Genomic DNA, 27,835 nt, shown 5'->3' with positions numbered 1-27,835 from the left:
AGATGTCCAGGTATATGCATATAATGTCAAAAAGCCTGGCAAGACTCCCCATAGCAAAGCCTAAAGTCGGAAAAGTTACCTGTAAGCGCACAAAATCAGTAAAATGTGTATACTAGTTTCAGTTTTCTCACCTTAATTCTCGTGCTACGTCACTCGTTTTTTATATCATTGTGTTCGCAAATGAATTCCCTACAGGTGTATATGAATAAAATGTACAAAAGCCTGGCATGCCTCCCCACAGGAAAGCCTAAAGTTACCCGTAAACGAGCACCAATTTGTACACTGCAACCTAATGTGTATACTCGTTCAGTTTGATAACATCAATTTTCATGTTACGTCTTTCATTTTGGTATCAAATTGTTCGCAATAAAAAGGCGTGTACTTTAAAACTAGTCCCATAATAATAATGCAATAACTGGAATTTTAACAAATATTTTAATTCTGGAAGCTCATCATCATAATTATTTATATCTTTCCAGTGTTCTGACATAAATTTTTGTGTTACATCTTTCATTTTGGTATCAAATTGTTCGCGACATAAAGGCGCACATTTTAAAACTAGTCCCAACATAATAGCACAATAAATAGAATTTTAACAAATATTTTAAAATTTTGACCAAAAACCTATTTATAATCATATGTGTTCGGACATCAAGTTTCATGTTACATCTTTCATTTTGGTATCAAGTTGTGCGCATTCTAAAGGCACTTATTTTGATACTATCCTGAGGTCGATTGGGTAAAAAATTAATTTTATACAAATATTTTTGTAGTGGATGCAAGTCTGGTCTAAAGCTAGGATTCAGGAGAAAAATAATGGACGAGAGTCCGGTCTAAAGTGACCGATAGTGTTAAAAATGGCACATTAAGATTTGGAATACAAAAAACTAGGAAAGTGCAGGATTGAAGAAAGTGAACTTAGATTTGGTGACACCGAATGACTGGATGATGACAGGGTGATGAAGAGAAAGTATTGAAGTGAAGTTGAGGGAGGAGAAGAAGGCTGAGAAGATGATGGGTGATTTGAGTAAGAAAACTAGATGTGCACATCCTATGAGATGTGACAGTGAGAAGGACTGAATTAAAGCAGTTTTTACATAACAATAATTACTATACTTTTATATTGCAATTGTGACAGCTCTTAGAGAACTATGTACCTATGCAACCTTGTGCGAGAGCAGGTTGACCTATTACGGGATAGTAATTATGCTGAGTGTGCAATATATTATGAAAGAAAGTCACTGGATATCTTATCCTGCTTCTGCAATACTTTGCATCCTATTTGAATACGTCTTCTCCCTAAGCTCGAAAATAGGAAATGAGGCAAGTAATGTTAAGCATTTATCAATGCTGTACAATATTTAACTACTATCAAATCAACATAAGTAATTTTTGTTGCAAATATTGCTAATCCTCCTTAGTAACTAATATATGAATGTGTGTATATCTTGGGAAGATTGTGCATGGAGCTTCTTAAGACAGAAGCTTTCTAAGTAGGAAAATGTAACAAGTTTGGAAATAGGAGTACTGTAGCAATAACACTAAGGCATTTCCTACAGACAAAAATTAAGGGAGATAATTGACTTTTGGTAGCATAGTTACTCTTAAAACAAACACACAAACACACACATACAAACACACTGGAGATAAAGGAGGCAGGATTCACACTGCAGCAAGCTCCTGGAAATATTGTATTACCTAAGTATTGGGAGCAGGTTGAGGGCTATAGTGGTGTCCCAGGTTACATAAAGGTTCAGGGAAGTGTAAAAGCAAATAAAATACAATAAACAAGTAAAAGTGAGTGAAAATAGCGGCGTTGGAAAAGTTTGTTTTGGTTCTAGAATAAAAACAAAGATGGCCGCCGCTGCCACCACCACTGGGAATGTAGACATACCAACAGATGATTGTTCAAAGGATTCTCATCACAAGATATAAGAAAAGGAGGTGTTCTTGACAGGTTAGAGATAATTGAGGATATGCAAAAGTAGTATGAAGAAAAAATGCTTAAATTGGAAGAGGACAATGGAGCTCTTAGGAGTGAGCTTTGCACTCTGAAAGGGAGTATTCTTCAGCAAGGTAAGATTATTACTGCATTAATGTACAAGGTAACAGATCAGGAGGAGCAAATCAAGGAACTAGTGAAAGAAAATGAGGTGTGGAAAGTGAAGTGTGGTGACTTTGAAGAAATAAACAAGAAAATAGACTCATGTGGTGAACAACTCCAAGGGAGCCTGAGGGCTAACATAGTTAGGCAAGGATCTCCAACTGGAAACTTTATTGACAACTCACATAGAGAAGGCTAATAAAGAACTAGAAAAGTATAAAGAAGAAATAAGACATATGCCCAAGTTGTAAAAGAGAAAGAGACTATCAAGGAAGTGTGTTCAGAAGTCAAAACCAGAAATGACAAACAAGAAGCAGATCTTAGGCAAGCAATTAGGAAAGAACTGGTTACCAACAGTAAACTGGTACAAAACACTGTAGATAGAAGTAAGTCCATAATAATTTTTGGATGTGTAGAGAAGGAAATTCCATCTAGGGTGGACCGAGCAGCAGAAGAGATGAAAATCATTGAAAAAATAGTAGGAATAGGAGAAGGCCTAAATTCGAAGGAGCATGTCAGTGATTTTAGGAGGATAGGAAAATATGAGAAAGACAAGAACCGCTCCTTAAGGGTAACGTTTAATGGAGTGAAGTATATGACAGAAGTGCTTCGGAATACCAGAAAATTGCAATGTGACAAGGATGGCAAAGTTTGGTCAATAAGACAAGACCTCTCAAAAGAGGACAGAGAAAAGCTGAAAGTGAACCTCATTGAAGCGAAACGTCTAAAAATAGACATTTATTATTTTATGACGGATAGAAATGAAGATGAGAGAAATTCTTTTTTCTACAAAGTGTCAGGGACTAGAAAGCTTATGAAATGGTTCGGAACTTTATGCTATTCTCTATGCTCTTCGTCTCCTGCTTTCTCGTTGTCAGTCTTCCTTTGTGGTTGTTGTTGACTCTCGTAGTGCCCTCATGGCTCTCGGGTGCTTTAATCCAGTTCATCCAGTAGTTGTCGAGATCCAGCATTGGCTGTTTCTCGTTCACAGTAAATTTAAGTCGGTTGAGTTTTGTTGGGTTCCCAGCCATATTGGCGTGTCTTTAAATGAGCGTGCGGATGCTGCCGCTAAGGAAGCTGTCCGCTCTTGTCCCATCTCTCGTAAAGGCATTCCGTATTCCGACTTTTACCCGGTTATCCATTCCTCAGTCCTTACCCGTTGGCAGGCTTCTTGGTTGTCTGTTACTGGTAACAAGCTACGTACTCTTAAATGTTGTGTTTCCTCGTGGCCGTCCTCCTTCCACCGTAACCGGCGGTGGGAAACAGCTCTGGCGAGGTTGCGTATTGGCCATACTCGCTTAACCCATGGTCACTTGATGGAGCGCCGCCCTGCTCCTTATTGTCCTAGTTGCATTGTCCCTCTTACGGTCGTGCATGTCCTTCTTCAATGTCCTGACTTCCAGGACGAGCGTGTGTCTTGCTTTCCGACCGCCCCTCGCAGTCACCTATCCCTCGATAGAATTCTTGGTGACTCGGATACTTTTGATATCGTTCGCCTTATGCGTTTTTGTTCTCGTATTGGCATCCTTGGTGATATTTAGCGCCCTCTGATTATTTTGCGTATTTGATGGTGCTACATAGCCTTCCCGGTTTGGTGCCTTCTTTTGATAATTACTTACTTATGAAATGGTTCATAAAGACAAAGCAAGAAAATCATTAAAGGAAGGGGGTGTAAAGAACAAAGGGAAGGGGAACATATTCCTGAAAATAGTATACCCTGTATACCAACATAGATTGAGTGAGATAAAAAATATTTGAGTTTAAGGATATAATCCAGCTCAAAGTCCCAGATATTGTCGCATTAATAAGAGACGGAACTTGAAGATAATATTTTAAATGAGATTGTATTCCCAAGGGACTACTCGGTTTGGAGACGTGACAGGAAAACTAGGAAGGGGGGAGGAGTGGCTATGCTGATGAAAGAACACCTGAAGGTAAGGGTTTGAAACCCCTCGAGATATTGACATAATGGCATTGCAGCTCTGGAATCAAGATAAGTTGATAATTTTAAATGCCTACATCCCACCAGCAAGCAACACATGGACAAAGGAAGAACTGGATGACAAACGAGAGGGCCTCATAATGATCATGAGAGAGATTATGGTAAGAGCTGACAAAGATAAATCCCGATTGTTGGTACTGGGGGACTTTAACTTTAAAGCAATAGACTGGGAGGCTTACGAGGCAAGAACATAGGACATTTCGACTGGCAGATTTGTAAACCTTGTTTTTGACATCCAGGACCTTCCTCCCTTGGGAAAGAGTGATCACGTCCTCTTGGACATTAAATACGCTATGCAATATAATCTACTAGAGAATGGGGACAGTGAAACAGTTGTTAAGCTCGATTTCAAGAGAGGGCGCTATGGGGAACTTAGAAATTTTTTTCTTGGGTATAATTGGACAGACTTGTTGCTAGGCAAGGAAGTAAATGAGACGTATGCCAAATATTGCACAATATATGATGAAGGCACACAAACATTCATACCAAAACAAACATGCAGACCTAGGAAACAGGGTTGGTTCAACAGAAGTTGCGAGAGGGCCAGAGATCAAAAGACACAACATGGAATCATTATAGAAAGAGGCCAAACCCCCAAACATACCAGCGATACAAAGATGCAAGAAACAACTACACGTCAGTAAGGAGAGAGGCAGAGAGGAACTTTGAGAACGGTATAGCAGACAAATGTAAATCAGATCCAGGCCTTTTCTATAAATTCATTAAAAGTAAGCTGCAGGTAAAGGATAATATTCAGAGGTTGAAAATGGGGACAAATACATGGAAAATGAAAAGGAAATGTGTGAAACATTAAACGAAAAGTTCCAAAGTGTGTTTGTACAAAATGAAATCTTCAGAGAACCAGACACAATGAGAATTCCAGAGAACAACATAGAGCGTATAGAGGTGTCTAGAGATTAAGTGAAAAATATGCTAAAGGAGCTAAGTAAGAATAAAGCAGTTGGTCCAGTTAGTTTCACCATGGGTTCTGAGAGAATGTGCATCTGAGCTCAGCATGCCACTTCACCTGATCTTTCAGGCATCCCTGTGTACAGGAATCGTAGCAGACGTGTGGAAACAGGCTAACATAGTTCCAATCTACAAAAGTGGCAGCAGGGAAGACCCCCTCAATTATAGACCTGTATCATTAACAAGTGTAATAGTGAAAGTATTGGAAAAACTAATCAAAACTAAATGGATAGAACACCTGGAGAGAAATGATATAATATCAGACAGACAGTATGGTTTTCGATCTGGAAGATCCTGTGTATCGAATTTACTCATTTTCTATGATCGAGCCACAGAGATATTACAGGAAAGAGATGGTTGGGTTGACTGCATCTATCTGGACCTAAAAAAAGGCTTTCGACAGAGTTCCACATAAGAGGTTGTTCTGGAAACTGGAAAATATTGGAGGGGTGACAGGTAAGCTTCTAACATGGATGAAAAATTTTCTGACTGATAGAAAAATGAGGGCAGTAATCAGAGGCAATGTATTGGACTGGAGAAATGTCACAAGTGGAGCACCACAGGGTTCAGTTCTTGCACCAGTGATGTTTATTGTCTACATAAATGATCTACCAGTTGGTATACAGAATTATATGAACATGTTTGCTGATGATGCTAAGATAATAAGAAGGATAAGAAATTTAGATGATTGTCATGCCCTTCAAGAAGACCTGGATAAAATAAGTATATGGAGCACCAATTGGCAAATGGAATTTAATGTTAATAAATGTCTTGTTATGGAATGTGGAATAGGAGAACATAGACCCCACACAACCTATATGTTATGCGAGAAATCTTTAAAGAATTCTGATAAAGAAAGAGATCTAGGGGTGGTTCTAGATAGAAAACTATCACCTGAGGACCACATAAAGAATATTGTGATAAAGAACATATTCAGGGAAAAGAATTTATCATTTTACGAAGAAAAAAGGATTTTTTGGGAACTTTATTTCATGCGTACCGGGGGAATTTCACAATAAACTCGGCGCAGCACGGTGGTTAGGGGTGACGTTTAATGGCGTGAAGTAATGGAGAAGTGCTTTGGAATACCAGAAAATTGCAATGTGATGAGGATGGCAAACTTTGGTCAATAAGACGAGACCTCTCAAAAAGAGGACAGAAAAGCTGAAAATGAGCCTCATTGAAGCGAAATGTCTAAATTGGGATAGAAATGAAGAAAAGAATTTTTTCTACAAAGTATCAGGGACTGGAAAGCTTGTGAAATGGTACATAAAGTCAAAGCAACAAAATCATTAAAGGAAGGGGGTGTAAAGAACAAAGGGAAGGGGAACATATTCCTGAAAATTGTATTTCTATACCAGTCTCCGTGGTGTAGTGGTAAGACACTCGCCTGGTGTTCCACGAACGCTTTGTCATGGGTTCGTATCCTGGCCGGGGAGGATTTACTGGGCGCAAATCCTTAACTGTAACCTCTGTTTAACTCAACAGTAAAATGAGTACTTGGTTGTAAAAACGATTCTTCATGGCGGGGATCGTATTCCAGGGATCTGCCCGAAACGCTACACATACTAGTGGCTGTACAAGAATGTAACAACTCTTGTATATATCTCAAAAAAAAAAAATAAATAAAAAGTATACTAACATAGATCTTGTGGTTATCTCGAGATGATTTCGGGGCTTTAGTGTCCCGCTGCCCGATCCTCGACCAGGCCTCCACCCCCCACGAAGCAGCCCGTGACAACTGACTAACTCCCAGGTACCTATTTACTGCTAGCTAACAGGGACATCAGGGTGAAAGAAACTCTGCCCTTTGTTTCTCGCCGGCGCCTGGGATCGAACCCGGGATCACAGGATCACACGTCCAGTGTTCTGTCCGCTCAGCCGCCGGCTCCTATTATTAATCTCGCTCCTAGATGGAGTGAGAACGAAAATATTGGCGTTGAAGGATATAATTCAGCTCAAAGTCCTAGATATTGCCGCATTAACAGAAACAAAACTTGACAAAAATATTTTAAGTAGGTCGTATTCCCAAGGGGCTACTTTTTGGAGACGTGACAGGAAAACTAGGAAGGGGGGAAAGAGTGGCTGTGCTGGTGAAAGAACACCTGAAGGTAAGAGAGTTAATATTTGAAAACCCTCGAGATATTGACATAATAGCATTGCAGCTCTTGAGTCAAGATGATAATTTTAAATGCCTACAGCCCACCAACAAGCAACATATGGACAAAGGAAGAACTGGATGACAAACGAGGGGGCCTCATAAGGTCAAGAAAGAGATTATGGTAAGAGCTGACGAAGATAAATCCCGATTGTTGGTACTGAGGGACTTTAACTTTAAGGCAATAGACTGGGAGGCCTACTAGGCAAGAACAGAGGGCACTTAGACAGGCAGATTTGTAAACCCCATCCTGGAGACATTCATGTATCAACACGTCAAACAGGCCACAAGAATGAGGAAAGGGGATGTTCCGTCAGTACTAGATCTAGTACAGTGGCACCTCGACATAAGATTGCCCATACTTACGATAATTTTGAGTTACGATGTAAATTTCATCGAAAAATGCGACTCGATATCTGAAGGTGTCATCAACTTCTGATATTTGTTGGTACACGTTCGGGTTGACTGAGCACGTGGTTCCCGGTCACACGGCCGACCTGCCTCAGTTTACTACAGCTGCCCGCTTAGTGACGATCGCGCCTATAAGAAATTCCGCTTTTGTGGTAATTTTTGACATTTTGAACATTAAAGTAATTATTATATATCATGCCATGAGTCCCAGGAAAGTCAGTGGTAAGGCTCAACATATGAGATCCCATGTAAGAATGACCATAGAGCAGAAACAAGAGATCATTCGTAAATATGAAGATGGTGTGCGGGTAGGTGAACTGGCTAGGCAGTACAACAAATCTCAGTCAACAATATCCACCATACTGGCTAAGAAAAAGGACATTATGAGTGCTAAAGTGGCAAAAGGCGTATCAATAATCACGAAACACAAACACTTGAGGATGTTGAACAGTTATTATTAATTTGGATACACAACAACGAGTTAGTGGGTGATAGCGTTTCGGAGGCCATCATTTGTGAAAAGGCAAGAAAATTGCATGAAGACCTTTTAAAGAAAACTTCTGGAATGAGTGATGCAGAAGTGAGAGAGTTTAAGGCGAGCAGGGGATGGTTTGAGAAATTTAGAAAAAGAAGTGGAATTCATAGTGTTGTGAGGCATGGGGAGGCTGCCAGCTCAGACAAACCAGCGGCTGAAAGATTTATTGGCGAATTTAAAGATTTTGTGTAGAGTGAGGCATACCTACCACAACAAGTGTTTAATTGTGGCGAGACAGGGCTATTCTGGGAAAGATTGCCAAAGAAAACATACATTACCAAGAAGTCATTGCCGGGACACAAGCCTTTGAAATTGGTTTACTCTTGTGATGTGTGGTAATGTGAGTGGCAATTTGAAAATTAAACCCTTGCATGTGTATCATTCCGAAAATCCAAGGGTTTTCAAAAAATATAATGTGCAGAAACACAAAATGTGTGTGATGTGGAAGGCTAATGCTAAGGCATGGGTGACAAGGCAATTTTGTTACAGAGTTGGTGAATTTGGTGGTGTGCCCTGCCATCAAAAAATATTTGCAGGAGAACAGTTTGCCACTCAAGGCCCTGCTTCCAATGGACGATTCATTGGATGAGGAATTTAGGTTTGTTACAATAAAGTTCTTCCTCCCAACACCACTCCTCTACTTCAGCCTATGGACCAGAAAATCATTGCCAATTTTAAGAAACTTTATGAAAGGGCACTTTTACGGAGATGTGTCGAAGTGACGGATGCCACAAACCTCACCCTCAAAGAGTTCTGGAAAAACCATTTTAACATTTATAGTGCTTTAAAACTTGTTGATAAAGCCTGGCAAGAAGTGACTGTAAGAACCATGATCTCTGGCTGGAGAAAACTGTGGCCTGAATGTGTTGCAGAAGGAGACTTGAGGGGTTTGAGCCTGAACCTGAAGTGCCTCTTGTTGAGGAAATTGTTTCTCTGGGTCAGCAATTGGGTTTGGAGTTGGATGGTGCTGATGTGGAGGAGTTGGTGGAAGAACACAAGAACTCCAAGCCATTCCGTATTCAGAGGCAATGTATCGGATTGGAGGAATGTCAGAAGTGAAGAACCACAGGGTTCAGTTCTTTCACCGGTAATGTTCATTGTCTACCTAAACTATCTACCAGAGGGAATACAGAATTATATGAACATGTATGCTGATGATGCTAAGATGACAGAGAAAGGGATCTAGGGGTGGTTCTAGATAGAAAACTGTCACCACATTAAGGGCATTGTGCGAGGAGCCTATGCTACACTTTCTAACTTCAGAATTGCTTTTAAATACATGGATGGAGAAATACTAAAGAAATTGTTCACGACCTTTGTTAGACCAAAGCTGGAATATGCAGAAGCACATCAACAAACTGGAAAAAGTGCAAAGACATGCCACTAAGTTTGCATGCCATATTATGTCCCAGTCTCCATGATGTAGTGGTAAGACACTCACCTTGCGTTCCGCAAGTGTTTTGTCATGGGTTCGTATCCTGGCCGGGGAGGATTTACTGGGCGCAAATCCTTAACTGTAGCCTCTGTTTAACTCAACAGTAAAATCGGTACTTGGTTGTAAAAACAATTCTTCATGGGGGTCGAATTCCAGGGACCTGCTCGAAACGCTACACGTACTAGTGGCTGTACAAAAATGTAACAACTCTTGTATATATCTCAAAAAAATTAAAAAATAACTCCCAGAACTGAAAGACAAGAGCTACGAGGAGAGGTTAGAGACATTAAATATGCAAAACTAAAAGATAAAAGAAAAAGAGGCGATATGATCACTACGTACAAAATAGTAACAAGAATCTATAAAATTGATAGGAAAGAATTCCTGAAACCAGGAACTTCAAGAACAAGAGGTCATAGATTTAAACTAAAGAAACAAAGCTGCTGGAGAAACATAAGAAAATTAACTTTTGTAAACAGAGTGGTAGACGGTTGGAACAAGTTAGGTGAGAAGGTGGTGGAGGCCAAAACCATCAGTAATTTCAAAGCGTTATATGACAAAGAGTGCTGGGGAGTCAGGACACCACGAGTGTAGCTCTCATCCTGTAACTACACTTAGGTAATTACACATTCTCTGAAGATTATCACATGTTACTCATTTGTATTATGTTCCTGCAGATTTGTCAAATACCATATACCAGAAAGCTGAGAGCTCCCTTCCAGTAGCAATGGCAGGAGCGTCTCCTTCTTCACTTGGCACTTCGCCCCATCTTAGCTCAAGCAGTGCTAGTATAGGTAAGGTTAAGGAAAATACAAGAACACCTTTGGCCAGGAAACATCATCACTCCCTTTATTTTCAGATGTGTGAGTAAGTTGTCTTATCACGTGATTGTTTTAAGCATAGGTTAGACATGAATATGATTGAGTTTCAATAGCTATAAATATTAGCTGCCTTATATGGGTCAATAGGCCTCCGGCAGTTCCTTAACACTTTCGCGCTCTCCGCAAAGGTCACTCAGCCAACCGAATGTGCGCGCTGCGTTTTTATCGCTTAAGCGTAAAAACAAAAATGTGTATACTCTTTTTACTCTTCTGACCTTAGTTCTCATGCTACGTATTTCATTTTGGTACCAACGTGTTCGCAATAAATTTCTCTAGAAGAACATCAGTAAAATAAGTCACGAAACGTATAGGGATACATACCAGCACCAAATAAATAACTACGAAGATGACTCGCCATGAGCGCCCATCAGCAACAAAATGTTTTTACTCTTGGGATTGTAATCACCTCCACACTTGTTCTACAGCGTTAATTTTGGTATCAATGGACTCGCAATAAAATTCCCAACACGGTGATATGAATATAAGCGTAGAATAATGATTGCGGCCCGCCCGCAAGAGTGTGGGAAGTGGTGAAATTGTTACCCGGTATCGGTGACGGGACGACGCACGGCGCTTTGAAAGTTTATACTTATTTCACTCTCATGACATTAATTTTCTATGTACGTCATTCATTTTTGTGTCAATGTGTTCGCAATAGAATGTTCTATGTGCCCATAGGTAAAAAATATCAACAAAGCGTAAGTTAGAATAGCGCCAAATATAAAACAACGCTGGAACATATCAGTGAGCGTCAAACACACACGAAATGTTTTTACTTTTGTTATGTTTGTCAAGTTTATACTTGTTGCACACAGTTATTTTTGGTTGTATATTGATCGGAATAAAATTCCCTAAACAGACATATGCATATAATATATGATATGGGGGAAGCATTACTAGTATAAACGGCTAAAGTCACCCACCTGCAACCCGTTTGGGACAAAATACCATTTGATCGAAGTTATCCACACCTTTCATGAACTTATTGTACCATGCAGCCTAGTGGTGAGAAAGAGAGCCTCATAGCGCGCAGTTTAAAACAAACCCAAAGTAAATCGGATAAAAATTTAATTTTATACAAATATTTTAAAAGTTGACATAACTTTATGTCCACTATGCGTTTACGTTAGACGAAACCGGACGCGCCGGCGCGTTCAGATAGCGCGAAAGTGTTAATTCCTATCTTATACAGTATGTAATAATGCACATGTATTTTGTTGTATGGACAGTAGTCAGTGCAATCAGGTCACAGCTGAAAGGTCCTGGGTTTGGTTCCTATGGCAGGAGAAGCATTTAGGCCATGTTTCCTTCTATCCGATGCTTATTGTTCACCTAAGAGTAAATATGTACCCAAGGGAATTGGACAAATGTTATGGATTACATCTTGGGGAATATCAGTACCTGTAGTTGACTTAGGGGACCTTGATAAACCTAAGAGGCTTCCTGTCTAGTCTCCAGTAGTTACAAAGCCACACATGATGGTTTTGAGAGATTTGAACATATGTTTACATTGTTTGGAGAGTGAGTTTGGTAATTTCAAAGCTTCAGTATCCTTGAATTAAGTAGTGGTCTGTTTTGGTTCACTGATTTTCGGGATGCTATCCTAGTGGGGTGACAGTGTCACCTACTCTTTGCTTCTCTGCAAAGGGGGGCCAAAATCTACCGACAAAAAATCCAAATCCGCTAATATAAAAATGTCAAATTCGTCAATATAAAAATTCCCAAACTACCAATAAAAAAAAATCAAATTCACCAACAAAAAATCCAAATCCAAAAAATAATTCCGAAACCACTAGCAAAAAATTTCAAATCTGCCAACAAAAAAGTTCCAGATCTGCCAAAAAAAAAATCCAAATATGCTAACAAAAAATTCCAAACTGTATTTGTACTTCAGGAAAAGTAAGGTGGCAAAAGGGAATGGCTCACAGGAGTGGTAATGGTCAAAGCACATTAGTCAACTTGTTAGTTGAACAGTCAACTAACACAACACCTGTACCCCATATTAGACTATTTTACAGGAACTTCTTTTCCACAGCTCATAAAACAGAGGAAAGGGTCCCGAAAGATATTGTTAATAGGAACGTTATCCCTACAGACAAAAATTAGAAGATACAATTGACGATTTACTATAACACCAAAAAAACGGCCAACCTACTCATGGAAAAACTCTCTAGACACAAAGCAGAATGCCTTAAAGGAGACCAACGTCGTCTATGCCTTCAAATGCCCACTTGGGGACTGTAAGCCCCAAAGAACTCAGTATATAGGCAAGACAACATCATCTCTTTCCAGGTGATTAACAATGCATAAGCAACAGGGCTCCATCAAGGAACATATAATTTCTTCCCACAACTAGACCATCACCAGAGAAGTCTTAACAAACAACACAGAAATCGATACATACAGCGATAGCAGGCGGCTTGACATCTGCGAGGCACTTGTGACGGTAACGCGTTGGTGTTCGGCTGTTCAAAGCTAGGGGTATGGCCTCGTCACATAGTATTAAAAAAATAGAAAATCTGGAACTTCGTCTGTGGTAAGGTAAGGAGAAGACACACAAAACACAAGTAAACTTTAACAATGAAATTTTAATTACGTTAAATAAACAAAACATGAATAAAATGGACAAACAAATTCGTATAATAAAATCAATCAATCAAAATAATAAGAATAATTAAATGACACAATGAAAAGTTACGTTAAGACAAGTGAGCAAAATAACAAGAAGTGCAATATACAAAAATGAGAGGTGCTGGAATATTGGCTTTAAGCTATCACCTCTCTCAGTACACGTACGCCAAAGCTTACGTCTAGCAGGGAGGAGTGTTAACTGTGAAAGCACGGAATATTCTGAGGACTGAGGTCGTGGCGGCCCCAGACATCAAGTAGTATGGGGGGGGTGAGTGCAGTTGCAGCCAGACCGGCGACCAATCAGCGAGGAGCCGGCAGTAAGACAGGTAGTTTGGCGGTTTGAGTCTGAGCAGGTGTCCCTGGCTGCATACGTTTGCGCTCTGGCAAACCTTGCTGGTGTTGTTGTCGTTGTTGGACATTTCTTCCATAGTAGTTTTATATATTTGTTGCGACGTATTTTTGGAGGGAAGAGCAGGCTCAATCTCTTGAAGGAGATTATCGTCACAACTCTCCCCCGAAGCCTGCGGTTCTGGAAGAAGTACGTCGTTATGTGGTGGAGTAATGGATGGAGTCAGCTTCTACTTCATAAACTCTGGAGAGATCATTGGCTAAGATATTGTCGGAATCTTGGTATAGCGTGTCTCCAGGTTGAATTTCTGCAGTTAGCAAGCCCATAGTAGAAGACGTTGAGATGAGAAGTGGGCGTGCTGCAGGAGGTGTAGGGTGGTGTGGTCCGTGTTGATGGTGGACCGAGCACTTTTCAGGTGTGGAGTGAAGTGCTGGAGCTTCAGGATGATGAAGAGTAGCTCCTTGCCAATTGTTCCGTAGTTCCTTGTAGCAGTAGTCGCTGACAGGTGTATTCTCCTCCCCTCGTTGCTGCATCGCGACACCACCAACGTCGGTACCACTGGCGTCGACATGGAGGATGAAGGGCTTATCTGACGAGGTGAGAGTGGAATTAGAATAGGGCAAAGGAGCACGATTATTATCCTGAAAGCATTTGGGAAGATCATTAAGGATTTCGGAATTAGAAAGCGCTGACTCCTTGTCAGTGCTTTCGGGAGGAGAAGCTGGAAAGGTCTCACTGTGGATGTAGGGTTCTGTGAAGGTAGAACAGTTAATCAGGACAGTGGGAGGAGTACCATTACTGTATATTGCTTCAGGAGGTTGACGTGGCACAGCTGGGCCTTCCGCCGCCTATCTGGAGTCTCTATTACGTAGTTGTTGTTATTCCTGCACTCTTTGACGCGGTAGGGTCCTGAAAACCTGTTTTGTAAAGGTGAACCTGGGATAGGGAAGTATGCAAGGACGAAGTCTCCCGGCTTGAATTTTCTTACTTTGCTGGTCTGGTCGTAATGAGTCTTCATTCTCTCCTGGGCTTTCAATAGATTATCATGGGCAAAACGGTGGACTCTCTCTAGAATGTGTTGAAGGTTTTGAAGAAACTGGGGCACATTCTGATGCTCACTGAAGGTGGCATCTCTGAGAGAGTCTTTGAAAGCCTTAAGGGGAGTACGGCACTTACGGCCGTAGAGCATCTCATAAGGAGATACTCCTAGGGACTCATTGGGGAGACTTCTGTAAATACACATTATAAGGTCAATCTGCTTATCCCAATCCTTCGAGGTTTCACTACAAAACTTTTTCAAGAGTGCTTTGATAGTCTGATGACTACGTTCAAGAGAACCCTGTGAAGCAGGATGATAGGGGCTGGACAATACCTGTTTGATGTGGAACTCCTCCAGTGTCCTTTTGAAGAGATCACTGGTGAAGTTGGTACCACAGTCGCTCTGAATCTCCCTGGGAAATCCGTATTGAGTGAAGATCTTCAATAGATGTTTTATAACCGTAGCAGCCGTGATGTTCTTCACTGGAACTGCTATGGGAAATCTGGTGGTAGGACACAGGATGGTTAGGATGTAGGCGTTACCTGAACTGGTCCGAGGTAAAGGACCAACACAGTCTATTATGAGTCTGTGGAAAGGTTCCGCAGGCACCTGTATGGGAATCAGTGGCGCTCTGGGAATGGAGATGTTCGGTTTGCCTGCCATCTGACATGTATGACACTGTTTTACGTACTGTTTGACGTTATTTACCATACCTGGCCAGTAGTAGTCTTGACGAATTCCATGGTAAGTCTTGTTGAAGCCGTAGTGGGAGAGCGCTCCGTGGGCCAGGTGTAGAATAGTGGGCCGCAGGCTGGTGGGAATCACAAGTTGTTCGATGTTGGCCCAATCGTCCTTCTCCTTCAGTTTACTGGGTCTATATCTGCGGTAGAGCAAGTCGTTCTCTAGGAAGAACCCAGGAATACTGTCGGGTTGAGTCTCAGCCTGGAAAAACAATGGTGTTAAAGTAAGATCTTCCCTCTGCAACTTACGGAACTCCAACTTGGTCAGATGCGGGGGGAGTTTCTGAGGGTCTTGAGGGACAGCGGTAGCAGTAGAGTTAGCTGGCTGTGGACGTGCGGCTTGTGCACGGGTGGTCACGAGAACCGGAGGAGAAACTTCATCACTCTCTTGAACCTCTGCTGGAACATACTCTAGAATAGGGTTACTTGGCACAGAGTTACACACCTGGGGTTTGTCCATGACGATCAGGTTGGTCGGTTGCAGGTCTTCTGCCAAGTCGTTGCCTAGGAGAAGTTGCACTCCAGGCATGGGAAAAGGCTTTTCCCTGACGGCGACTTGGACTTCTCCGTTCACGTAGGGACAATCCAGGTGGACTCTGGCGAGAGGGTATGGAGTGGTAGCAGTGAGGTCAGTGATGAAGACAGTTTCTCCGGTGTAGGTGATGTTGGGCACAGCCGACTTCAAGATGATCGATTGAAGAGCCGCTGTGTCCCTCAAGATCTTCAATTTGAAACGTCCCTCCGGATTTGAACCGTTGGCAGAGACAGTTCCAGTATACAGGTGGTTACTGAAAAGAGAAAGATCATTGACATTAACACCAACATTCATCACAGGCTTACCGGACTTAGGAGGAGTTGGTTTGGGTTTTTGTGGGTCAGTGGTTCCCTTGTATTGAGACTTACCACACTTGTCTATGGTATGTCCATAGAGTCTACAATACTTGCAGTACAGTTGCGAACCAGCTTGATCGGGGCTCACTTTCTCGTAACTGTACCACGACTTCTTACTGGAGGATGGTTCGGGTGTCAGCCGGTGGATGAGGCTGTAAGTGTCAGCCGACTTAGCACACTTCAGGTAGTCGGTTTCTTCTTTATCTGCTAAGTAGAGGCGGACAGGAGGCGGCACACGTCTCAAGAATTCTTCAACAAGCATCAGGTTGACGAGTTCTGTAAAAGTAGAGACATGTGCTGCTTCCAGCCATTTCATGAAATACCTCCGTTTCGTGTTAGCAAACTCGAGGAAGGTAGTGGTACTTGCCTTCAGGTGGTCACGGAATTTCCTTCTATAACTTTCAGTAGAGAGGAGGTAGGCGTCCAACACTGCTTGTTTCAGAGTGTGGTAGTCATTCTCAGACGCCAAAGTACTGAGTGTGACTGCAGCTCTACCTGTAAGATGGACTCTGAGAAGAGTGGCCCATTGGTCGACAGGCCAACTGAGTTGATTAGCAAGGGTTTCAAAGGTGGTAAAGAACACATCAACTTCTGCTTCTACAAAGGATGGCATTAACTTACTTGCATGTGATATATTAAAACTGACGGGAAGATTGGCAGTAGCTTGCTGGCGTTGAGTGAAGTGTGAAGTTTCCAAGGCGATTTCGCGTTGACGACACTCTAGAGCCAGAGTCGCTTGTTGCTTGTCATGTTCGCGTTGCATTTCCAACTCGCGTTGTTTGGTTTCAAGCCGTACGCGTTCCCGCTCCTGGAGTAAGGCAATCTCACATTCTTGTTCTTCTCTCCTCAAGGCGGCCTCGCGTTCTTGTTCGTCTCTCCTCAAAGCAGCTTCGCGTTCTCTGAGGATGATTTCTCGTTCTTGTTCTTCCCTCCGTATGGCAGCTGTTCGTTCTTCAATCTTGGCCAGCTCTAGTTTGAGTTTCATCGTCGCCAAATCAGTTTTATCTGTAATATAGTAAGTTTCATGAGTTTCAGAGTCTATCTTACCTTGCTCTAAATAGTAATCCAGCAACAGGTTGTATAGGTCATTTTTGTTGGCTTGGTAGGGAACTTCTAGTTGATACTCATGTGCAAGAGTTTGTAATTCAGTCCTCTTGGCACGACTTAAAGTCCCTATTTCACCTGCTGGATTTGCACGGAAAGCTTGGAGACGAAACATGGTGAAAGTAGCAAATAAATATACACGAATATTCAATAGTGAATGTCAGAAACAGGACAACGTGGCAACTGATACCTATCCTGTGGGATCTTTAACAATTAAAGTTAAGTGCAAGATGTTAAATGATTAAATTAAATCAAGGGCGCAGGAAATCTTGTACCCGGTACTCATGTAAGAGGATAAGGGCAAGAAAATCCTACTAACAGATGAAACAGAGTTTCGAAAACAAATGAAACAGTTAATTGTCTCAAAAGTAAAATTGGTAGTCCAAGGATGTAGGCATACCTTGCCAAGTCTCTATAGGACATAAAGCAAGTTTTTCCTACTGAATTTAATATGATACTTACAGAATTAGCGAACTTTTGTGCTCTGAAAAAGTAAGCTAATTCCCTACCGTTGTATGTATCATCATCTCTGACTGACGTGTAGGGGTGCGAGGTGTCAACTGGTGACGAGAACTGCTGCTGAGGTCCCAATTCAGCAACTACAGTTCGAGCTAGAGGAACTATGGCCCTCTTTGTCCTCCTACAGTCAGATTGCAGAAGATTGGGTACTCTTGACCCGGGGCAGACCACAGTACCAGGGTACCAATATGATGATCTGTCAAAAATGAGAAATATCCAAGGGACAAAGATGGTAAACACGAGTAATAACACGGAGGGAGAGATGACCAATTAAGAGTATGACTGCGGCCTACAGTCACCACGTAATCCAAAGTTGTCTCACCTTCACTATATGTTACTCTCGTAATGCACAATACACCGCACCTTATAAAAAATAAAATTGAATATGAAAAATAGTAAAGCTACGTTAACAAAGTTAAATACGCTTACCATAAATTACCACTTGGCACCAGTACCTGAGTGAAGATCCCGGACAGGCCCCCATATAATATGTGACGGTAACGCGTTGGTGTTCGGCTGTTCAAAGCTAGGGGTATGGCCTCGTCACATAGTATTAAAAAAAATAGAAAATCTGGAACTTCGTCTGTGGTAAGGTAAGGAGAAGACACACAAAACACAAGTAAACTTTAACAATGAAATTTTAATTACGTTAAATAAACAAAACATGTATAAAATGGACAAACAAATTCGTATAATAAAATCAATCAATCAAAATAATAAGAATAATTAAATGACACAATGAAAAGTTACGTTAAGACAAGTGAGCAAAATAACAAGAAGTGCAATATACAAAAATGAGAGGTGCTGGAATATTGGCTTTAAGCTATCACCTCTCTCAGTACACGTACGCCAAAGCTTACGTCTAGCAGGGAGAAGTGTTAACTGTGAAAGCACGGAATATTCTGAGGACTGAGGTCGTGGCGGCCCCAGACATCAAGTAGTATGGGGGGGGTGAGTGCAGTTGCAGCCAGACCGGCGACCAATCAGCGAGGAGCCGGCAGTAAGACAGGTAGTTTGGCGGTTTGAGTCTGAGCAGGTGTCCCTGGCTGCATACGTTTGCGCTCTGGCAAACCTTGCTGGTGGTGTTGTCGTTGTTGGACATTTCTTCCATAGTAGTTTTATATATTTGTTGCGACGTATTTTTGGAGGGAAGAGCAGGCTCAATCTCTTGAAGGAGATTATCGTCACACACTACACAACAAAAAGTCAACACCAGCAATCAACAGCCAATTATTGCACAACTATATTCTACCCTCTTCAAGACTCTGTACCAATATAGAAGCATCAAGAGGAAGTATGAGCCAATAGGCCCTTTGCAGTTACTTCCATTCTTCCCTCTCATTTATCCAATTAATACCCAATGTTCCATGTTCTGTCTTGTGTTGGTCAAAAGTTTGTTCACCTCATCCAGAACTGTTGCAACATATCACCTCACCCCAAATGCGAGTATATAAGACAAGTTGTTTAAGTGTTAGCATAAGTAAAAAAAATGTTTAGTGTTTTCAGGTTACAGTTGTGTGTGTGTAAACTAAAGTCTTTGAAAATGTAATAAGTTATTACAAAACGCGTTCAAGCGTCGCGTCAGACTAGAAATAAAAATGAATTTTGGAGAATTGATTTTTCAATTACCATCGACAGTAAAAAGAAACATAAGAAATATTGAAAAAATTCGTGTTAGAATTATTAATCTTACTTTTTCGGTCATATTTAACAACATATATTTACAAGAAAGACTGCTACCAAAATATACTAATATATATAATATATAATTATAATATATATTATGTATGTATATGTGTATAATTTTTAAGTGATGGATGCAAAAATTTTGGACTTTTGGAAAATATATCAAATTCTTCCTGGACACAAATTTTGACACCTGAATCCATTATGTGTCCTGGAAAATAAGGCTGTATTGCAACCTTATGAGAGACATACACCAGCATCAGGTAGCACAGGTGCTTGGCTATTTCTTAACCATCTTCGGTTTAATGAACTATGTAAATATTGCTACTCATCAGGATAATCACTTAACCCAGTGATTACAGAAAATCTTATACAGTAAGATGCTGTAATCACACAAAATATGAAGAGTTATGAAATGTACTTTGGTAACAGACTGAAGGCCAAAACATAGTCACTTCAACATTTAACAACTTCATATAAATACGTGGCTAATAAAACACAATACTATTTGTTAAAAATAAAGAATCCCCACATTGTTACAGATAGTTATGAAGAAAAAAGACAGTTATAGACCAAAAACTTTAAAGTTTTCAGGCTATATAAAATATATAAACCTTAAAATTTAAAATATATAAAATGTGGCTGACAGGTACAGCCGGCATGGCCTGCTCTGCCAAAGCGCAGGAGGATGGCATGCAAGACACTGAGAGTTAAATGACATTTTTAAGAAGAGCTTCACAATAGCCAGTTGTCCAGCAGAGAGAGTACTCTATTACCTAATGTCCTACAACTCTGATGAGCTTGTTGGTTATCTAGACTGGATCACAGTGAACCCCTGGAAGAATGGTAGACAGTTGGTGTGGGAATACACGTGCATTTCAACTTGAGTAATCACCTGTGTTCACTTCAGTGTTTCACATCCAGGCAGCACTGCCATACACCGGGAAGCAGCCAAGTCACATAAATACAGAGATCTGGATCACCACTACAATTTTGTCCCTATTGCATCGGACACACTTGGTGTCTTGAGTAAAAATGCCACTAGTTTTTAGGAGTTGGGTTCTAGCTAATTGAAACAAGAAAAGACCCTAGAGCTGCCAGCTTCTTTCAGAACTTAGTGTGGTAATATACTGTAGAGAGGAAACACACTGCATCCATGGTTCCTGTCCACCATCTGAGGAGCTGGAAGAACTCGACAACCTGTGACAACTAGCTGTGTACCTTGCATGTAACAAATGTTGTAACCCATTTTGTGTAATGAAGTTTTAAATAAAATAAGTTATATTAAATATGTGCAATTTTAAAATATAAAACATATAATATATTAATTTTTTAATAAGGACACCAGTCATAGACAGCATTTTATTATAACAGATACCATAAAGAATGGAGTTGCATTTCCTGCTCTTCACCACAAGGCCGTAATGACAAGTATTCAGGATGACATAACATTTCACGAAAACAGCACACCACGAAGTATATCTTCGTGGGTTCAGTCTCTCTTGCATACTCTTACAGGTGAGTTACTCTTTTTATTTTTCTGTGCAATTGTTATCATCATCTTGGAACAAATCCAAAAGGGCCGTGACGAGGGTCACGGCAGCGTCTGGGATCCTCTCGGACGTATGTTCATACCCTCGTTACGGCACTTGTGGATTTGTTCATTTGGTGCATCGTGCTATTAGGATTTGTGTGTGTAATTATCTTAGACTTAACATATCACTTTCATTTGTTTTGTTCATTTATTATGCAACCCCATACCCATTGTGTGGGTGGTAGAGGATCCTGTTCCATTCTTGTGGGTGGTAGTGGACCTGTACCCATCTCGTGGTGGGAGTGGACCCCGTACCCGTCTCGTGGGTGGGAGTGGACCCCCGTACCCATCTCGTGGGTGGGAGTGGACCCCCGTACCCGTCTCGTGGGTGGGAGTGGACCCCCGTACCCGTCTCGTGGGTGGGAGTGGACCCCCGTACCCGTCTCGTGGGTGGGAGTGGACCCCCGTACCCGTCTCGTGGGTGGGAGTGGACCCCCGTACCCGTCTCGTGGGTGGGAGTGGACCCCCGTACCCGTCTCGTGGGTGGGAGTGGACCCCCGTACCCGTCTCGTGGGTGGGAGTGGACCCCCGTACCCGTCTCGTGGGTGGGAGTGGACCCCCGTACCCGTCTCGTGGGTGGGAGTGGACCCCCTACCCGTCTCGTGGGTGGGAGTGGACCCCCGTACCCGTCTCGTGGGTGGGAGTGGACCCCCGTACCCGTCTCGTGGGTGGGAGTGGACCCCCGTACCCGTCTCGTGGGTGGGAGTGGACCCCCGTACCCGTCTCGTGGGTGGGAGTGGACCCCCGTACCCGTCTCGTGGGTGGGAGTGGACCCCCGTACCCGTCTCGTGGGTGGGAGTGGACCCCCGTACCCGTCTCGTGGGTGGGAGTGGACCCCCGTGCCCGTCTCGTGGGTGGGAGTGGACCCCCGTGCCCGTCTCGTGGGTGGGAGTGGACCCCCGTGCCCGTCTCGTGGGTGGGAGTGGACCCCCGTGCCCGTCTCGTGGGTGGGAGTGGACCCCCGTGCCCGTCTCGTGGGTGGGAGTGGACCCCCGTGCCCGTCTCGTGGGTGGGAGTGGACCCCCGTGCCCGTCTCGTGGGTGGGAGTGGACCCCCGTGCCCGTCTCGTGGGTGGGAGTGGACCCCCGTGCCCGTCTCGTGGGTGGGAGTGGACCCCCGTGCCCGTCTCGTGGGTGGGAGTGGACCCCCGTGCCCGTCTCGTGGGTGGGAGTGGACCCCCGTGCCCGTCTCGTGGGTGGGAGTGGACCCCCGTGCCCGTCTCGTGGGTGGGAGTGGACCCCCGTGCCCGTCTCGTGGGTGGGAGTGGACCCCCGTGCCCGTCTCGTGGGTGGGAGTGGACCCCCGTGCCCGTCTCGTGGGTGGGAGTGGACCCCCGTGCCCGTCTCGTGGGTGGGAGTGGACCCCCGTGCCCGTCTCGTGGGTGGGAGTGGACCCCCGTGCCCGTCTCGTGGGTGGGAGTGGACCCCCGTGCCCGTCTCGTGGGTGGGAGTGGACCCCCGTGCCCGTCTCGTGGGTGGGAGTGGACCCCCGTGCCCGTCTCGTGGGTGGGAGTGGACCCCCGTCCCCGTCTCGTGGGTGGGAGTGGACCCCCGTCCCCGTCTCGTGGGTGGGAGTGGACCCCCGTGCCCGTCTCGTGGGTGGGAGTGGACCCCCGTGCCCGTCTCGTGGGTGGGAGTGGACCCCCGTGCCCGTCTCGTGGGTGGGAGTGGACCCCCGTGCCCGTCTCGTGGGTGGGAGTGGACCCCCGTGCCCGTCTCGTGGGTGGGAGTGGACCCCCGTGCCCGTCTCGTGGGTGGGAGTGGACCCCCGTGCCCGTCTCGTGGGTGGGAGTGGACCCCCGTGCCCGTCTCGTGGGTGGGAGTGGACCCCCGTGCCCGTCTCGTGGGTGGGAGTGGACCCCCGTGCCCGTCTCGTGGGTGGGAGTGGACCCCCGTGCCCGTCTCGTGGGTGGGAGTGGACCCCCGTGCCCGTCTCGTGGGTGGGAGTGGACCCCCGTGCCCGTCTCGTGGGTGGGAGTGGACCCCCGTGCCCGTCTCGTGGGTGGGAGTGGACCCCCGTGCCCGTCTCGTGGGTGGGAGTGGACCCCCGTGCCCGTCTCGTGGGTGGGAGTGGACCCCCGTGCCCGTCTCGTGGGTGGGAGTGGACCCCCGTGCCCGTCTCGTGGGTGGGAGTGGACCCCCGTGCCCGTCTCGTGGGTGGGAGTGGACCCCCGTGCCCGTCTCGTGGGTGGGAGTGGACCCCCGTGCCCGTCTCGTGGGTGGGAGTGGACCCCCGTGCCCGTCTCGTGGGTGGGAGTGGACCCCCGTGCCCGTCTCGTGGGTGGGAGTGGAAGAAGGTAACAGAGTACATAAGGGGCTCAGGAACTGAATTCCAAGTTCATTTAGCTAAGCAAGCTTTGGGGTTCCAAAGTGTGTTTGTACAAAATGAGATCTTTAGGAAACCAGATACAATAAGAATTCCAGAGAACAACATAGAGCACATAGAGGTGTCTAGAGACGAAGTGGAAAAAATGCTCAAGGTGCTCGGTAAGAACAAAGCAGCTGGCCCAGATGGCGTTTCACCATGGGTTCTGAGAAAATGTGCATCTGAGCTCAGCATTCCACTTCACCTGATCTTTCAGGCATCCCTGTGTACAGGAATCGTAGCAGACGTGTGGAAACAGGCTAACATAGTTCCAATCTACAAAAGTGGCAGCAGGGAAGACCCCCTCAATTATAGACCTGTATCATTGACAAGTGTAATAGTGAAAGTATTGGAAAAACTAATCAAAACTAAATGGGTAGAACACCTAGAGAAAAATGATATAATATCAGACAGACAGTATGGTTTTCGATCTGGAAGATCCTGTGTATCGAATTTACTCAGTTTCTATGATCGAGCCACAGAGATATTACAGGAAAGAGATGGTTGGGTTGACTGCATCTATCTGGACCTAAAAAAGGCTTTCGACAGAGTTCCACATAAGAGGTTGTTCTGGAAACTGGAAAATATTGGAGGAGTGACAGGTAAGCTTCTATCATGGATGAAAAATTTTCTGACTGATAGAAAAATGAGGGCAGTGATCAGAGGGAATGTATCGGAATGGAGAAATGTCACAAGTGGAGTACCACAGGGTTCAGTTCTTGCACCAGTGATGTTTATTGTCTACATAAATGATCTACCAGTTGGTATACAGAATTATATGAACATGTTTGCTGATGATGCTAAGATAATAGGAAGGATAAGAAATTTAGATGATTGTCATGCCCTTCAAGATGACCTGGACAAAATAAGTAGATGGAGCACCACTTGGCAAATGGAATTTAATGTTAATAAATGTCATGTTATGGAATGTGGAATAGGAGAACATAGACCCCACACAACCTATATATTATGTGAGAAATCTTTAAAGAATTCTGATAAAGAAAGAGATCTAGGGGTGGTTCTAGATAGAAAACTATCACCTGAGGACCACATAAAGAATATTGTGCAAGGAGCCTATGCTATGCTTTCTAACTTCAGAATTGCATTTAAATACATGGATGGTGATATACTAAAGAAATTGTTCATGACTTTTGTTAGGCCAAAGCTAGAATATGCAGCTGTTGTGTGGTGCCCATATCTTAAGAAGCACATCAACAAACTGGAAAAGGTGCAAAGACATGCTACTAAGTGGCTCCCAGAACTGAAGGGTAAGAACTACGAGGAGAGGTTAGAAGCATTAAACATGCCAAAACTAGAAGACAGAAGAAAAAGAGGTGATATGATCACTACATACAAAATAGTAACAGGAATTGATAAAATCGACAGGGAAGATTTCCTGAGACCTGGCACTTCAAGAACAAGAGGTCATAGATTTAAACTAGCTAAACACAGATGCCGAAGAAATATAAGAAAATTCACCTTCGCAAATAGAGTGGTAGACGGTTGGAACAAGTTAAGTGAGAAGGTGGTGGAGGCCAAGACCGTCAGTAGTTTCAAAGCGTTATATGACAGAGTTCTGGGAAGACGGGACACCACGAGCGTAGCTCTCATCCTGTAACTACACTTAGGTAATTACACACACGCACACACACACATTGGCCATGTCTTACATGTCTAATGCTTTGTTTGTTCATCTGTCAGATGATGCTCACCAAATTGATTGGGAAATAGCTTCTTCAATAACGAATTGTAAAATCACTTATAACAGGAACATAATTGAATCTGCTTTGGTCCAGATTACAAAAGAAAGTAATTTGAACATTAGCAGTGGTTTATATAACTTAGATCCATTTGTGATAGATCAATTAAAGGGTGATTTGAGTAGGATCATTGATACATATTTGTCTCACTAATTCATTGTAAATATTTACTATCTTATGCTTTTATTATCCATGTGTGGGCCTATTGGTGGGTATGAATAGGAGCTGCATCATATGGGCTAATTGGCCTTCTACAGTTCTTATGTGGCTCATATTTGGGTCCACCTAATTCCCATTCATTTGTCATTGTACCTCACCTCACTCCACCACTCTCTCCTGCCTATATATTTCCAATACTTGACCTTTAAATCACTCCTTCTGAAGATGTATTAATATAAGAAAGTATTTAACCACTGTGCTGTGCAGAATTTATTGTGAAATTCCCCCGGTGCGCATGATATAAAGTGTTCCCAAAAAATTCTTTTTTCTTCATAAAATGATAAATTCTCTTCCCTGAACATGTCTATGTAAAAATAAATACCAAATTCCACTTACTTTGGCGCCAATGTGGGGACATGGACAAGGTGCGCTATGACGTCATCAGGGCCTGGTCGCCCATGGATGAATCACCCAGACACAGTCACGCGGGCCATTCAAGCACCGGGTGTTGCCACAAATATATTTTCAATTATTTGTTTTATGTAATTTCCAATGCGGTTTTATTTGATTTTTTTATCGTATATGGTGCATATTTGTGTCCTTTACAATATGTATACAGTAGAACGTTCATAATGTTCCCTGGAACTGTGATACATATGTCAGTAATGTGTCCACAATAAATGTTTATTGTCACAATATTACCTGTTAAAAATTCACTAAAATTACAATATGTACAGTTTCACACACTATTTACACAGTAACACACTGTATTACACACTCAGTACTTCAGAAGTGAGTAATAATCAACGAAGTAGTCCATGGATACACAGCGCGACTTCGCTCTCAGTGCACCAGGTACAGATAAATTTTCACTTCCTGTTTCTTCATTCTGTGTGCTTGCAAATAACGTACTCACGTACACCCTTGGCTTTAGTACTTGTAAGTTGTATGTAGCCAAGCTTGTAAAGCATAAGGTAGTATTGAAAAGATTATAGGAAAAGATCAATTTGTAAGGTAGTCTTGAAAAGATCGCTTTGTATGGTCCCACACAAGAAAAGATTCAGCATACCTCAAGTAGTTAGGTAGAGATTCAGGTATTCTTGAAAATATCTATGGAAAACACCACCATGGAAGCCACTAACACTGTTCCTCTATGCTATTTGTATCAGATGCATCATCACTGAACACAGAAAACGATTCATCTATGTATCATCTAAATAAATAGCATAGGATTGCAAGGGTGACGCTCAGAGCTACAACTGGATGCGCTGGCTGTATCGTCCTCATAGGTGCTGTATCACTTGCATCCGACCTTTGTGTTAGGTCTTTATTGCACCTAGCTTCCCCAATATTATGACCCTTATGTTCTTCAAACAATAAGGTTTGAATTTCACCAACAGAGCATTATCTATCAACACCGCGTCGGACAGGTGTTTGGGAGCCAGAGGCGCGTGCGCCACCCATGGTGGCTCATTCAGTACTAACCTAGCCAGCAGCCCTAGGGCATTCTGGGAATTTTTTCCAAGATGGCTGCCTCTCACTGGAGGTCCTAAAAGTCCATTTCGTACACAACCAACCTCGTACACATTTAGAATTGGTTATGAAAAGTCAAAAAGAGTTTTCTCGGTTGGTGCAGTTTCCCAGCGACCGAGAATACTCGGTTGGCGCAGTTAAGTTATACAGTTATATATCTGATTTTATACAAAAAATTAACATTAAGAGGACACAAGAAAAAGTTCGCTTCCTAGAGGCTGTAGATTTCCTCGAACTCCTCCAACGCCGGGTAGGAACTGAGGATGCAGCGGGCATTTCCCCTCTGGATCGCGACACTGAGGCGCTGAAAGAGAAAACTTGCCGCTCTAGGGTATCTTGTGGTGTCAATGAGCTTGGAACCAAGATCCTTAAGAAACCATCTTGCACTCTCACCCCATGGGCCTAGGGTCTCAGACCCTATTGGAACGAAGTTGTACCGATGATCTAATTGCCTGTACTTGGCTGACTTTTGTCTTTCTGTGTGTGTCGCCGCGGCTCCTGCTGTGCCGGCAGAGGGGTTGATGTATGTGGTTGCCAGGGTGGATACGCAAGTATAGTCCCATGCCAACTGTCTGCCACTCTTCCACGGACGCAGTGTGATTCCGTCTGGTCGGCTGGCAAAGCTAACAGAGTCACGGTTCAGTAGGTTGCGGGGCTCTCTCTCCTCTGGACACTGAGCAGAGGCAAGGCTTCTTTTAATGATGTCATTGACTTTGTCGTGTCTAGTGTGCCGACCACTCGATTTTCCACAGTGCAGGCCATGCAATCCATATTCGTCAGCATCTGCCTCGCCGCAAATACACCTATGAAAAGTGTGGATAGAGGCAGCAAGTCGGAGAGCGACTGCAATACGGAGCTCCTGCGGATCAAGACGTGTGCCTGTCGCAGACATGGGGACTGCCAAAAGGAAGTCCTCTGCATGGGGAGCCTGCACAGCTGTGAGGCAGGCACGATCACTGGGGGTTGTTGCT

At 43.4% G+C, this 27,835-nt stretch overlaps 1 protein-coding gene across 14 annotated transcripts in view; it reads left to right on the top strand.

Annotated features, from left to right (window-relative positions):
• LOC123757971 (serine/threonine-protein kinase 11-interacting protein) overlaps positions 1–27,835 on the top strand; it is a 230,940-nt gene that overhangs the window by 141,788 nt on the left and 61,317 nt on the right. For 12 of the 14 annotated variants that reach the window (XM_045741990.2, XM_069338840.1, XM_045741994.2 and 9 more), the window contains 2 exons: positions 10,292–10,408; positions 20,829–20,972. In XM_045741990.2, coding sequence (XP_045597946.2) covers positions 10,292–10,408; positions 20,829–20,972 — 261 coding nt within the window. The remainder of the gene's footprint in view (positions 1–10,291; positions 10,409–20,828; positions 20,973–27,835) is intronic. The other 2 variants (XM_069338839.1, XM_045741991.2) reach the window with 1 other exon arrangement.

Source organism: Procambarus clarkii, chromosome 40 (genome assembly GCF_040958095.1).
Source record: "Procambarus clarkii isolate CNS0578487 chromosome 40, FALCON_Pclarkii_2.0, whole genome shotgun sequence".
Lineage (NCBI taxonomy): Eukaryota > Metazoa > Arthropoda > Malacostraca > Decapoda > Cambaridae > Procambarus > Procambarus clarkii.
This window is presented reverse-complemented; position numbering and strand designations above follow the sequence as displayed.